Source organism: Schistosoma haematobium, chromosome 3 (assembly GCF_000699445.3).
Source record: "Schistosoma haematobium chromosome 3, whole genome shotgun sequence".
NCBI lineage: Eukaryota > Metazoa > Platyhelminthes > Trematoda > Strigeidida > Schistosomatidae > Schistosoma > Schistosoma haematobium.
Window position 1 is genome coordinate 38,459,300 of NC_067198.1, and position 15,870 is coordinate 38,475,169.

Genomic DNA, 15,870 nt, shown 5'->3' on the forward strand with positions numbered 1-15,870 from the left:
CGGAGAGAGAGTGGTTGTGCCAGAATCCCTTCGTGCAAAAGTGCTGAAACAGTTCCACCTTGGTCATCCGGGGTTAGACGAATGAAATCCATAGCCAGGAGTCATGCGTATTGGCCGCTAATGGATCAACATATAACAGAATTGGTTGGGAAATGTATGCGGTGTCAGCAAGCGGCAAAAATGAACGCCAAAGTTCCACCAGTTTCATGGCCACAACCTGATCATCCTTGGTCCAGAATACACGTCGACTTTGCAGGCCCGATTAACGGAACCATGTATCTAGTTGTAGTCGACGCCCTTTCGAAATGGCCTGAAATCAACCCTATCATACCGCCAACGACAACTAAAACAATACAGATCCTCACAGAAATTTTCTCCCGAAATGGTATACCAGATGCTATTGTATCTGACAACGGTTCACAGTTCACCTCAAGCCAATTCCAGTCATTCTGTCAACGACTAGCCATAAAGCACTTACGCTCGCCACCATACCACCCGCAGTCGAATGGGCAAGCAGAAAGGTTTGTGGATACGTTTAAAAGAGCCTTGGCTAAAACAAAAGGGGAGGGGACGCCAGCAGACGCATTGCAAAATTTCTTATACGTGTATCGAACAACACCAAATGAGATGTTGCCGGAGCGAAAGTCCCCAGCAGAGATCCTAATGGGAAGAAGACTGAAGACGATCCACAGCCTGATGCATCCAAGTAATGCACCTACACCTGTACGGATAAAGTTTGAAAAGCGATCCACGTACGAAGTGGGATGTCCTGTGTTTGCCCATGATTACAGACCGACCCATAGTCCATGGACAGAAGCGCGAGTGGTCAGAAGAATTGGTCGAGTCATGTACGAAGTAGAGGTAGGCAGCGACAGGTGGCAACGCCATCGGAATCAGTTACGCAAACGGTTAGCACCAGACTGCCCATCAACAGAATCAAGTATTCCTCTTGACATCCTGCTAGACACATTCAACTTACCGGCAAACCCACCAAAAGAAAAACCTCAACAACAAGCTGAAACACGTCACAGACGGTGGCCTATCCGAGAACGGCGAGCAACAGTCAGGATGCAGGTTGACCCCAGGAAAGCCCGCTATTAAAGGGGGAGGAGTGTTGGGGACGATAGATCCCCAAACTCATATTTTTAAATTTTATCTTATCGATCATCGAATCGATTAAATGTTAGATATTTTTATTGGGGTCAATTCATGAACTATCGATTAAAGGCGCAAATAGGTCAATTGATGAACTATCGATTAAATGTACAAATAGGTCAATTGATGAACTATCGATTAAATGTTCAAATAGCAGTCAATTGTTGATTAATGTTCAAAAATCTTCCATGACAATATCGATTGTAAATATTTGTATAAATACGCTTGACTTGTATGCTTGATCTGATCTGCCTGCCTGACTTGTTATCTGCTGTTGTCTGTAGAATACACTTTCTACACCTTACCCAGACTTCTTGATCGAGTTAGCAGAGTTGGGGACAACGGACCAGAATAGGCTATCGAGTCGCTGAATCATTGATCCTTCGTTCGTTCGAGTAAGACGCATCAGTAATCGCATTCAAGCAATAACGAAGCATAACAGAAACCAGTGATGAACTTTAGTACAAATCACAGTTCTAATGCAGATATCCAGAATTTCTAAAGTGCAATTAATTGAGTCATTACAATAGTTCTGGAACAAAATTTGTATGGAATGAGGGGTTAGTTGAAAAAGTAAAATATTACGTATTTAAGGTCTGATTACAAGATTTGAAGAGGTTGTTCTTCTTAGACATTATCTTAACACATATCATGTGAGAATTATTCTCTAAATGTTAAGTACTCAACCACGATGATAGGTCCTCGGTTCGAATCCCACGAGGCGGGGTCGTAGGCGGGCATTGATGAGGGGTCCCACAATGGGACGAAACGGCCGTCCAGTGCTTCCAGGTTTTCTATGGTGGTCTAGCTCCCATTGACTCATGATCTCAACTACTGAAATTAATACAATCTCCACAAAACCACATCTGATGCTAAGCAACATATGCTCACTAGTGACTGGCTTCAAGATGTATATCTTGGAGTTTTAGTGAGAAGCAGTGACTAGTAGAGTTCAACCGGGTCATTTATGAAATAGTAACTCACTGATGACAATGGTGGATGTGTCGCTCAATTTTGTGGATTGGTTGAAGTTAGACATTAACACCGTTGAATGCTGACAGGCTCAGTGGTCTAGTGATTAAGCGCTCGCGTGCGAGACCGATAGATCCTGGGCTTGAATCCCGCGAGGCGGGATCATGGAGTTTGATACTATGACGAGACGGCCATCCGGTGCTTCCAAGTTTTCCATGGTGATCTAGCTTCAATTGACTCATGAATTTAACTAATAAATTCACAAATATTTAAACGTTAATTGTTAATGTTTCAAAAATCTGAATTTGGTTGTCTGTGGGTGATAAACTTTAAATGTCAAATATATATGAATGATAAGTTTCAATAAGTGTCCATTTTAAAATAAATCATTTTTAAGTAAAAGAAGTTTCACCTTAAATTTTTTCATTTCATTTTGAACATCTTTAATTATATTTAAAGCTGCAGGTGGTTTAACCTCTTCCATTTCATCGTCTTCCTGTTCAACTATCGTAGTAACATCTTCTTTTGTCACAACATCTGGAGCTGTTGTACCTGTGTCTATACTTGCCAAACGACGTCGCTTTTTTCGTGCTTTATTTCTTTCATCTGCTTCCATAGTCATTTTTTTATATTTCGCTGTGAAAAATTTTTGGAGTTTGTATAATTCACGCCAATATTCTTCTACTTCAGCATCGATTGCTTCAGCGTTTAACTTATCAAATTCACCATAAAGCCAACTAGATTTTTAATATTGAAAAGGTTTGTTGAATATAAAGTACTTATCTGTTATTTCTACAACAATATTCCATTTTCAAACATAAATCAAGTTGATGTCATGAATATTTTAGATAAAAACCACAAAAATAATACCCCAAAGTAATAAAGTTTCAACTGGGAATACCATGAGAAATTACAGTTTTCTAAACAATCTGTCTACTATTCTCTAACAATACGTTTATTCAGGTTCGTGAATGTCTACTCTTCATAACGTAATAGTAGATAATCAGACATTCCGAAATAAATTTTTAATTTATTGTAGTAAATTCCTAGAATCATGGTCGTTAATGCAGGAGTGAATTGGGAGAAAATGAGGGGTGGCTAAGTGAAGATATAGAATCAGTCGATGAAATCATGGACTAATAGTCTGAGTCGTGTCGACAGATGAAACCTAATTAGTTGTAGCCAGCTTCATAGCCTCCTTCACCATTTAGATACACTAATTTACATAGATCGAAATCACTCGTGGATTCATTCTACATGTTCCCTTAGATCTTGAACTTCATTATAGCTTTTTACAAGCCTTTCCATTCGATTATCTTAAACCGTTTCTCAATGTCCAATTTTCTCTGTTGATCGTTTCTATTACTCTATTTAGATCTCATTTACTGTTCATTTTGTTGTTTTCATCTCTTTGTGTAAATTTGGAATGGCAACACGAGTCAACGTGCATCAGTTCCAGATTCTATGTTGATCATACCTGTTTCCTTGTATAAATATTACGTTATGATGAAATATTAACTTAATAAATTTCAAATATACAACAAATCATTTACATATCAAAACACATTACTTACCGTCTTTCTGATTTAGTATACTTAACTACAGTAGTAAATAATTTGAGAAATGGTTCTGCTGAATTTCGGATCTCTTCCACTTCAGGATAATTACTAATTGGAAGTTTGTATAAATCCTCTTCTTTATTAATCCACATTTTTTCATTTTCTGCATCTTGAAGACGTTTTAAAACTCCTCGAACATCTTGAACATATTGATTTTGCATTTCAGCATCTACTTCACCATAATCATTAAATTCATCAACACGATTTTTCAATCGATTTAATTCAGCCATTAATTTTTCACGTTTTGCTACAACAGCTGCTTCACCAACTGAACGCATTCGTTCTTGTAACTGAAAATAATTATGCAGAACTTCATTTCTTTTTTGTCAGTAAGCAATTAAATTACATCAATTGATTAGTTTTTAGTAATTAATGGTTGTAAACGTCTTAGTCATAAGAGTAATTAATAGCAAATAGAGCACCTCAAATTATGGCACTCATTGATAATACTTGGAACCCTTTATAGGAAATAAATCACCTTAATTGGATAGATATGTTGGTGAGACTATAATTTATGGACAACCTTTCAGCGGTACTAAAAAGACCTTGAGAGTGTTCATCTATTAACTAGGACCAAATAAGGGCTATAAACCAGCGTGAGGAATTACAATTATGATTTACAGTTGATAATTAAGGTTAAGAATTACATTTACGGTTTTCATCACGACCTGATATCAGTTATAATACCAAAACTTTATTTCATCAAATGGATGAGTGAATTTCGCACCAAAATCCGAGACCTGCTATCTTAAATCTGATTGGTTCGTCCATAAATTATATACTCGCCGATATGTTTTATCGATGAATGCTAATAAACAAGAAACATACACTCTTAACTTTCTAATCCCTGCCTCCAACATAAAATTAAGTGTAACATAGTGGGAATTCATTTGGTCTAATGGTCACATACCGATTTTCTTAATAGACTTTAAACTATATAACATGATACGGGATATCATTATATAATCAAAATTACTTTGTCATTTGCATCAAATTCAGGAATAATTCGTGTTTTCCATGTTAATACAGCGCTGTTCTTGGCTAGTTCCTCAGGACTAAAGAAATATACATCGAGTAAATAACTTAAATATTCCATAGTCAACTAAAAGAAAAAAAAGAAATTTAATAAACTATTCAAAAGAATATTCATGATTATTTAACACATATAATAGTCTATTGTAAAACTAATAGTCTTTATATACACAGTGAATAAACATGATGATGTAATAGAAAGACTCATAATACTACATTGTGTAGTGGAAATAATAACGAAACAAGATTATAGTGTAGATAGAGTAATATAATTAAAATACTTTTGTTACACTAATGAATAACATCATAGAGATATGAGATATAATTAGATAGGGGGATATTTTGAAATAAGAAATCAAATGAAATAATAACAATAGTCTATGGCGAAGATAAGGATAAGTTATGGCTTCAACACACATGGATGGCAAGAGTTTTTGTTGTTTTAAGGTGACTACGACGAAATCTAGCTAGATTTGAACGATCTGTATAAACATCCATAAAATAAACTTATAAATTCATGGAGTTATTAGGATCAATTCAATGTTCAATAATCGGACTCCTGAATGCTGTCCTGCCAAGTTTGTGGAACCATATTAGAACATAATCTCGTATACTAGTTGAAAGCAAGTACTGGCTAAGGCCTATGTACCTTGCTCCATCAGAGCGGGTGAACTGGTAGTTGCCTATAAATGGGATCAGAGCTCGACCCTTATAGATACAGAAAACAAATTAGTCGCAGTTTTTTGCGCATACAACGTTATTTTTATGGTTGTCGACAGACCATTTTTTAAAACATAATTTTGGTCACTTTGAATTTTAGATTCATTTCACCATATTTCTTTGAAAGGGAATTATCGGATTCTTTGTTTCGACATCCTTTTATGGCTTGAATAACTGTTTTTACCCAACGTTTTTCTGAGGAATGCAAGTTCTTTTAATTGTATTCCTCCATTCACACTATAATCTGTTGCTAACTAATTAATTTTACATGACATTTCATTTGCACACACCACAAAATACAACACACACATACAATCTTTTATTGTTACTATTTACGCTACATAGTCTAGAATTACAAGTTTTTTTATATCATCATGTACTCACGGGATTGACACTTGAAAATAGACACAGAAGATTTACAGGAATGAGGTAGTAATACGGTGAATACTACAGTTAAGATTACTTGTGAGTAGTATATAGCGGAACATGGCATTGAAGCTATCACAGTCAGAATTCAGAGAGAAGTATTCCGGTATGTCAATAGCGCAGTGTGGACAGAAGACTTGAGAACTATCCATAGTTAACTTAAGTCCAGAGAATTAAGTGTTGTTCATGCTATATTCACATACGTAAGGAGATCCGAATTTGTTGTCTTTAACCGATATTCAAAAAAATTCGAATCAGTGTTAAGATATATTGCAACGACCTGGAGTCTAATAAAAGACTTTAATTTGAAATTTTACATTAGATGAAATAGTTAACTGATCATTTGGCAAACATACAGTAGATGAGGAAGAAGAATAAATGATTGATTGTTGTTTTATTATTGAAAGAAGATTTAAGAGCATAATGGTATGAAGGGTTGAATATACTACTTCGAACACTAGATTTAATCTTTAATTGTTGAAGGCCCAATGGAAAGGATTTTTAAACATTATTCATGACCATAAATTATTATTTTGATGGCATTTGTTTCACTTATTACTATGGCCATTATTCCTAAGATTTTATTCAATCTTCATTTAGCTAACTGCAATTTCATTCATCTTTCCGTTAAGTGAATGGTTTTTTTACGCTAACAATTTCTAAAATGTATGTAAACTACTCTCAGATTGGCAATTGACTGATCACTGGATGGTGATCAATGTCATGTGTGTCAAGTCCCTACTTAGTGCAAATCGAATGCTATCGACCATGTTGCGATGTGGCCACCAGTCTAGGTGACTCAACACTGCGTGCACCATATATTGAAATTAGATGGTGGTTGGAGGTAGTCAACAGGAAACCCTGGACCCAGGTTTCGTGCTACTTGGCACTCGTCAGCAAGGAGTACCTGTAATCTTGAGGGAACTGGTGCTCCCTGGCGGATTCGATCCCGTGTCACCCAGCTTCACAATCAGAGACGTTACCACTGAGCTATCCGGGTCGCGACCGACCTCCTGTAGGACTGAGATCTAACCACAATTGATTGATCACTGGGTGGTGATCAATGTCATGTGTGTCAAGTCCTTATTTAGTTAAGTGACCAATCTTATTAATCTAACCGATTTTTGTTTTCTAATTTTGTCTTCAAATGATCTTACACGAATAGATACATGTCATTTCAATTGTTGTTTTATTCTTCAGTACCAATGCAGGGCTTATGAAATATCACTGAACCTTAGCCAACTCACTTGGCAGTCAGGTCACTGAATATAAAACAGTTTACCAATTCTCGTCATGTTCAAGGACAACTAACGCGCATCAGTCAATTACACGCCATGGATAGGCGCATGCGACACTGGTCGTACTTTATTTCTTGTACCTATTCTTAATATTACACTTCTGTAATGACGTTGCTTGTGTTGTAAAGTCATCAAAGTAGACACAGTACCTGGATACGACGAAAGGGTAATCCGTATGGTGTGACCTCGGCGTAAGCTGGAAGGTTACGCCATTCTTATTCAGCTCGAGTAGACCGTCGATCATTCACGTCGATCACCTAGATTAGTGATCCATACAAAGAAGGCTGTAAGCAAGTTGGAGAACCCATGAAATGACATGAATTCGTTATGTTTTTGTGTTATCCTTAATCGATCTAAAATTAGTGTAAAATAACTGACTTCTCTTTACGCCTCTTAGAAATTATCAGGAAAATGTAAGGTTCATTTAGTTCCCGTAGTGATTCGTCAAATCGAATGAATGATGAAAAACTAAGGAATAGAATAAAAATGACTTATTATTTTGGTAGTAATTTGGTCAAATAATAAATTCGAAAAATATGGTCATAGTAACAAACAATCTCTATAATAATGAGCAACATATCTCATCAAAAAGTCATTAAAATACTGAGTTCACTCACTGAAATCTTCTCTGTCATACGAATCATACCCTGACATCGAGCTTCTTCCATATACTGAATCATATCAATTAATTCTTCACTATTTTGTGGTATTGTATGACAGCGGTCCCGGATTTCTTCGAATGTTGCACAGATTCTTCATTATTTAAAAGGGATAAGATGTGTTAATAAGTTTGAACATCATGTGTTTCATGTCGTCAATATATATATATATATATATATATATATATTGAATTTAGGAATTCTGAATGATTGTGATGTGAAGACTATTTCTAAACAAAAATTTCATTACAATCGTTTTCACTGAATTCTCAATCATGCAATCATCAGTATCTCATTATTCATTTAGTGTGGTATCAGCTAAGTAAATCAAAAACGTTTATTTTTAAATCTAAACGTTACGCAATCTGTATTCTTAATGTAAAACTTGAAAATATACATGTTAAGAAATGAACGGTTTATTATACTACATTATTTTATGCATATGAAACAAGGATTGACAAAGTAAGAGCAGCATCCCCAAAGTCGATGAACAGATCGAACTCAAAACAACTGTCAGCCATAAGGATTAGCAATTTGAACGTCAAGACAGTTCTAATATACGGAGATAAAACTTGGAGAATTACCACAACCATCGTCAAAAAGGTACAGGTATTTCTAAACACTTGTCTACGCAAGATACTCACTATCCGTTGGTCGGATACCATCAGCAACAGTCTACTGTGGGTGATAACAAACTAGCTTCCATATGAAAAGGAAACTAGGAAGAGACGTTGAAGGTGGATATGACATACAAGCGGAAATAATCAAACCGTATCACGGGGCAAGTGTTAACTTGGAATCCTGAAGGGAAAAGCACAAGGGAAAGATCAAAGGACACATTGAATCGGGAGTCAGAAGCAGACATCAAAAGAATGAACAGCGATTGTAAACAACTGGAAAGCATTGTACAAGACAGAGCTCGATGAAGAATCCTAGTTGACGGCCTATGCTCATCCACGAGGGATAACAGGCGTAAGTAAATAAGTAAGTGTTCATAGAATTCTGACTGAATACCATTAAAAATATGATTACATCCAAGTACTAAAATGGTGTTATGATAGGTGGAAATAGTTTAACCAACACAAATACTAAAAATAAACCAAAACATAATTTACAGTTAAAAAGAAAAACAAAAAAAATTGATAAGAAGGAAAAATGGATACAATCATTATCATCATTGAATAGAACATAAAGCATCAATCTCTCTATATCACCGAAAACAACTTTTTCTCTCATGTTAATCACTTAAATTTTCTAGTATTTGCACGAATAATTAGTGACTGTTAAGTTTATCTTACATTGATCGTACTCGCTCCCTTTCCACTCTTTTGTATATTTCTTTTCAATTAGTTTTTCATCATGGCTCTACACTAATATATATACGTTTTACAATAATAATATAATACTCATCGAGTAGATATGTTACGTAATAATTACATAATGACATTTAAATGAACATTGATTAATTGGAAGAAAGAGGATTTTTAATAATCATAGTGATCAAGAAGTTGCTACGTTGCGTAATATAAGAAACAAAGAAGGAACAGAATTATAACGGATGGTCAATAGGATAGTAGTTACGTAAAAATCAAGAGATGAATGTTGAGAAGTTATAAGGTTCAAAAGCAATTGAAACAAAATTACAAAAGTTAAAAAAAAAAACCAGTGGAAGAATTATGAAAAATAGTTCTTTTGAAGGAAATCTTAAACTGGTGGCCAGGGCAGAGAAAGTGGTTGTACGAATCTCTTTTGAATGCAAAGGTCAGGTTTGTGAACATGGATTGCGATGGCTTCCGGAATGTGCAAGAGGCGCACTCGTAAACCATGTGGCAAATTAGATGGGATATTGTAGATAACCTTAAAAGCTTTATTCAATTCGACTTGATGACCTCTCACTTGGTTGACACAGGTCATCAAGTCGAATTGAATAAAGCTTTTAAGGTTATCTACAATATCCCATCTAATTTGCCACATGGTTTACGAGTGCGCCTCTTGCACATTCCGGAAGCCATCGCAATCCATGTTCACAAACCTGACCTTTGCATTCAAAAGAGATTCGTACAACCACTTTCTCTACCCTGGCCATCAGTTTAAGATTTCCTTCAAAAGAACTATTTTTCATACTTCTCCCACTTTTTTATTTCTGTTGCTTTTGAATTTAATAACTTCTCAACATTCATCTCTTGATTCTTACGTAACTACGATCCTATTGACCATCCGTTAAAATTCTGTTCCTTCTTTGTTTCTTATATTACGCAACTTAGCAACTTCTTGATCACTATGAATATTAATAATCCTCTTTCTTCCAATTAATCAATGTTAATTTAAATGTCATTATGTAATTATTACGTAACGTATCCACTCGATGAGTATTATATTATTATTGTAAAACGTATATATATTAGTGTAGAGCCATGATGAAAACTAATTGAAAAGAAATTTCTTCGCTCAATTCGTTCGTTCTTTATTTACCAAATGGCAAAATGGGAATTTTCACTTTTGTATATTGTTTTGTACTACTTATTTACATACAGTAAGCAGTTGTATTCCCAACAATTTTTATACCTATGTTGTAACGCAAGTTGTAGTGTAATATTGTGAAACATTCACATATATTTGTTACGTTTATTGTACTTATCATTGTATTTATCATTTTAATTACTGTACCATAATCACTGCAGCGGTTATCCACAGTTTCGTGCACTTGTTTAAACGCAACAGTTTCCATATTGTTTTGCTCTTGGTTCGGGTTTCGGTTGTTCGTAAACTGTTATCAAATTTAGACACAGCTATCAGCTGTCTTTTGTACTATCGTATGTTATAATTATTCTTTATGTTACTGTTACAGGAAGCCTTTTTATTTTCATACTTGAAGGACGCGTTTAAACGCCCCAGACACCTCACAAGTTGAGGTTTGTAACTAAACTTTGTGTATTATTTAATAAAGAACCGTTATTGTAGACAAATCATTGTTTTGGAAACTTCGGTTTTACTCGTATCTCAATCAGGCGACTTGAACGCTTCGATAGATCTAACAGTGACTATGGTTTAAAGATATGAAAATCTATCGTTAAAATTAAACATCTAAGGTTGAACAAAATGTATCGTAGATCGCTTCACTTGAGCCCTGGAGTTAACATTGACTGAAGTTAACACCCAGTTTTAAGAAAACGATATGTTACAATTTACAATGGTATTAATCAAACATGCTAAAGGGATATACCATTAAAAACGTAATATCAAGTGATTCCATTGATAGTTACAAACTATAGACATAAGTCTTTTTCTAAAATTCGATATGTTTATTTCATTTCCAAAACAGGTAACTGAGCTTTCTGAAATGATCAGTATTCTGTTTAGAAGTAATTCGCATAGTTACTCCAGGGACTATTACTACTGATAAAGATTAATCCTTCTAGATCCGTATTTTATTCATGAATTGACCAAGAAATACACTTTCAAATGAAAATACTTTCAATGTTATTGTTTTATAAAAAGTAAACTGCCCAGTAGTGTTTCGTGTGCCAGTATTTTATAGTTGTCAGCTACAAAAAACCAAAAAATTAAGTCAGTCAGTAAGCTACAACGCAGATGACATAGTCATTCACTATAAAACATTCAACATCAGTAATTGACCAATGGACAGATATTTCGAACACATTTCACTTACTCGTCATTATTTCGTGTGAAATCTGAAACTACTCGATCTAACAATAATTTCGCCAATCGATGACATTCTTTGTATAGGCCAGTTTTAACATCTCCACAATCAAGTTGTATTAAATCAAAATATTCGGTATTTGGTAAATTCATCACTTCACTTGCTAAATCATGCAATTTATTTATGTACTATAGGATAGATAGAAAGATGCAAATAAAGTTATCTCCTATGATCATGCTTAGTATTCTAATGCATCTATTATCTACTAAATCTAACTAAATTAAACGTAAAATATAGGAGATAAAAAATGGTCTTAAATCACACTTCAGAAGTCCATAAATAGTACGAAGCAGCTGACTACAATCATTGTTTCTGGCCTTAACACGCCCCATATGTGTACGTCGTCAGCCTCAAGAATGTTCTTATTGAGCGACTGATTGACGATGAACTTGTAGGACTTAAGGAAAACTTCAAACAGCTTTTATTATATTGTAACTGTTTACTTTCATCGAAATACAGTCGATCTAATCTCTATCATGTACTAGATAACAGTGCTTATAGTATAAGTTACTTTCAATTATATTTCGATTAATAAATAGTAATGAAATTAAAGACTCATTATTTTGTCTCTGTTCAGATCTCTTCAGTTGGACCTATATACATCATAGTATTGATTTTCACAGTAAATTGAGAACCCAGTATTATTAAGGTATTGCAAAGTAATACAAACTCATTTAAAGATAATAATAATAATAATTTAACATACTTCACAGTACTGCCTAAATGGTTTGTTACTTCCTAGAAATTCTTCCACCTTCTTAGCTTCTCTACCATCATATATAAATGAATATGGTTCAACTATAAAATAAAGATAGAACAACTGAAATTATTGTTGAAGAAACTTACCAATAACTTTAGTTAAATATTGTTGTGGTACTTCAAAATAACGCTTTACAGCTTCTTTTAATTTTTGTTTACATATTTCATAAACATCAGTTGGAATTGTTGTTTCTATATACATTGGAATCGGTGATGAATTCAACCAACTTTGGACTGTTTGAATCTATTCAGATCGAACAATGAAAAATATATGAAAGATAAATAACCTTTAAAATGAAATTATCGTTGTGGAACTTACAACAGTCATGTAATTGTAAAGGAGTTGTATTTATCCACGTAATTTGTACTTGATGAGGGCTTGGAAAGAATTTAATCCCATAAGGGATTCGAACCCATGTCAGGGTGTTAAGTCCTTAATGCTGACCGAATTCTTGTTATCAAACTATAATATGTCCCCTAGTTCACGTTTTTTATACTTGTTGATTCACATAACTGAATAGGCTTTACTGCTTTCACAACCTGGGTTATTTTCTACTTAGCGAGCAATAAATCTGGATAGTGTTTTGAAAATTAAAAGGACTAGGTAACGCATAACGCATAATGCAAAATATCAGTGCGTTATATTGTTTGTTGAGTTTTGAATTTATCACCGAAATGTCTATTATATTCTAGTTTGCTCGAAGTTGGTTGTCCATCAGCTTTTGAGGCATACTATAATTTATGGGCTAAGCAATCAGATTTAGGATAACACGTCTTTGATTTTGGCGCGAAATTCACTCACCCATTTAGCCAAATGGCATCGTGGCATTTTAGCTAATGTTAGTTCGTGATGAAAAACCGGAAATCTAATTCCTAAACCTAACCATCATCTGTGAATCATAATCCTTATTCTTTAAATTCTTTTATAACTCTCATTTAGCTCTGGCAAGCAGGTAGACACTTTCAAGATCAGTCAAGCGTCGCTCAAAGGTCGTTCATAAATTATATTTTCACCATTTTTGAAAATTATAAGCTTATTAACTACAATTATTAATGCAGAGAAATTATTTATAGTTGGACAAGTCATATGCGCATAATCTTGACGTCTTAATTTCATTGTTTAATCTTAAAAATTATTTTGATTTTACCGGCGTCAAACAATACCTCTCATTTAACAGACAAATGATCAGCGTTACTGATAAGTAAAGGAGTTTTGGTTAAAATCCCTAAATTTGAACTTCATGTCATTCAGGCGTTAAAGTTTGTTCTAGATGATCCTGCATTTACATAGTTTACCTCGCTGACTTTTAACCTCCTTTCTATGTCTCAGACCTGTAGGTGAGCTATTGAGAATACTAAATGATATAAAGTAGTGAAAAGTGTGAAAGTACAAAAAATATTAGTGAAGAAAATTTTGAAAAATAATGCTTGAATTAAAATGTGATCTATAATTTATAATTTCGTACAACTGATTAGGCTAGTAGATCTCAATCCACAACTGTGATCACATTATTGTACCCTTTAGTTCAAAACTGAGGACTGATTCCATCAAACTATACAGAGCTGAAAATATTGTATCAGTCGTAAACCATTGTTCTGTCATGTTGGTAGATCCAGACTACCCGGTTGGAGTTGGCATTATAAGCGTCGTCTGTGGCTTAAAACGATGGATGATATAGTTCAGAATCATTTACAATACAGATGTATTCACCCTCTTTCATCCTATCGTGAGTTACAGTGTTTCGTAACATATTTTTTATCATGGCTATCATACTACTCAGGCCTATTTTGCCATTTTTGTCCCATCATGTTAACGTGGTATTCGAGCCAGGATAAACATCCATCACTGCCATGCTCTATATTAATGAAGTCTGTTAGCATATCTGACAATGTGTCAAAATGTCCTATCATTCAAATGAACGGTTGTATAATGGATATAATCCACAACCTTTGGTCAGCACTGAAAAACGAGGATGATTATTGTATAATTGATCAGTTTACTTTCTAATCTCACTACATCAGAACTTACATGGGATGAATCAAGGTAGACTTGTTTACTTCGTTGGTACAGAGCATTTTTTAATATATACGTATATTTGATAAGTCAAAATAAGTAAGCAAGCTCATAATTTTCTTTAATTTATATTTGGACGTTATTTTATTATCGACGTAAAATTTCACTCAAAATAACATTAATTTATTTCCAGTGTAGCACTTGACATTGGTTCTATCCCCAGAATCACTTTAGCTAGTATGATGTTGAGTTTATATTTTCCATGTAATATTATTTCAGGTCAGCATTTTTTGTATCAACTAGGTATGAATTTTTGTTCTATATGACAGGAATGAACTTTGATCAGTGTAACAACTGAATTCCCCATACTATACTCTGTTAACTTTAATTGTTTTTACAGTAAGTCTGTGTATCTTGCGGTGGTTCCTTGTTTTCAAGTACAAGCAATAGGACGATATGGATACAACTGTTGTCTTAAATTTTGCATAAATGGTCTGTACTATGAATTAATCACTTAGTGATATAAAGGGGTAACTTTTAGTGAACAATGTTTATGCTATATTAATCGCCGTTCTACTGAGTGACTTCGTCTACATTTTCAGTGATTCAGTCTAATCATCGTGAAAAGCCTTGCACAAATTGTTTCGTGTATAAAGTCATACGCAACCGTAATCATTCGACTATTGCTTAAAGCTTTCTTTATACTGTATGTAATCGATCATGTATCAGTAAGTAATTTAGACATTTCGACTGGAAGTTCTTCCATTCACTAGTAGTTTATTATAAAATCAAAGGTGCTTTCCAATCAAATAAATAATCAGAAATAACCACTGAGTGAAACAGTCCACATCACAGTCAGTGAGTACAACAATAACAGTCGATACCATTTATTCGTTTAGAGCGAAAAATTCTCATTTATAAGTGAAAAATCTAACAATTAACTGCCTTTCATTGACAAACTAGTTTTATAAATATGGAATGCATCGTTTCTTGTATAATTACCTATTATTTCTCGTAAAGACAAGTAGTGAGGAAAATAAACAAGCAGTTTTCAGTAATTTGTTGGGATACTGAAGTGTTTTTTCGGAGAATGGTTACAAAAAAAACATTTTCGCTCATCTGGTAATATATATATTAGAAACTTCAATGACCTTGATTCGCTCGCCAGAGCTTATTAGTTGAAAATGGGTCATGCTTCTTTGTTAACAACTAATTGGTGACATGTGACTTGTTAGTTAGAGAAAATCTAAAACGGGAAACGATATTGTTGTATTAACACAGTCGGAAAATATACATCCAAGAGGTTTATGCTAGTCATTATATGTTCCTGAATCTAGCAGATCATTTGAACTCACAAAGCCTAAATGAAAACATCCGTATGAAAATAGTTAATAGTGCTTTGTTATTCTTTTCAGTAACGTTTGGAAATCCGAATCCCAAAACAATTGTTATCATATTCGTATCTGATGTTTCATGAATGTACTGGAACAAATTA

At 34.2% G+C, this 15,870-nt stretch overlaps 1 protein-coding gene across 1 annotated transcript in view; it reads right to left on the reverse strand.

Annotated features, from left to right (window-relative positions):
• DNAH3_2 (Dynein heavy chain 3, axonemal) overlaps positions 1–12,689 on the reverse strand; it is a gene marked incomplete at both ends in the record, with an annotated part of 112,211 nt that extends 99,522 nt beyond the window's left edge. Inside the window, 8 exons of the mRNA XM_051219062.1 lie at positions 2,540–2,864; positions 3,702–4,036; positions 4,723–4,848; positions 7,840–7,975; positions 11,552–11,730; positions 12,309–12,400; positions 12,449–12,605; positions 12,681–12,689. Coding sequence (XP_051069830.1) covers positions 2,540–2,864; positions 3,702–4,036; positions 4,723–4,848; positions 7,840–7,975; positions 11,552–11,730; positions 12,309–12,400; positions 12,449–12,605; positions 12,681–12,689 — 1,359 coding nt within the window. The remainder of the gene's footprint in view (positions 1–2,539; positions 2,865–3,701; positions 4,037–4,722; positions 4,849–7,839; positions 7,976–11,551; positions 11,731–12,308; positions 12,401–12,448; positions 12,606–12,680) is intronic.
• Positions 12,690–15,870: the final 3,181 nt, after the last annotated feature.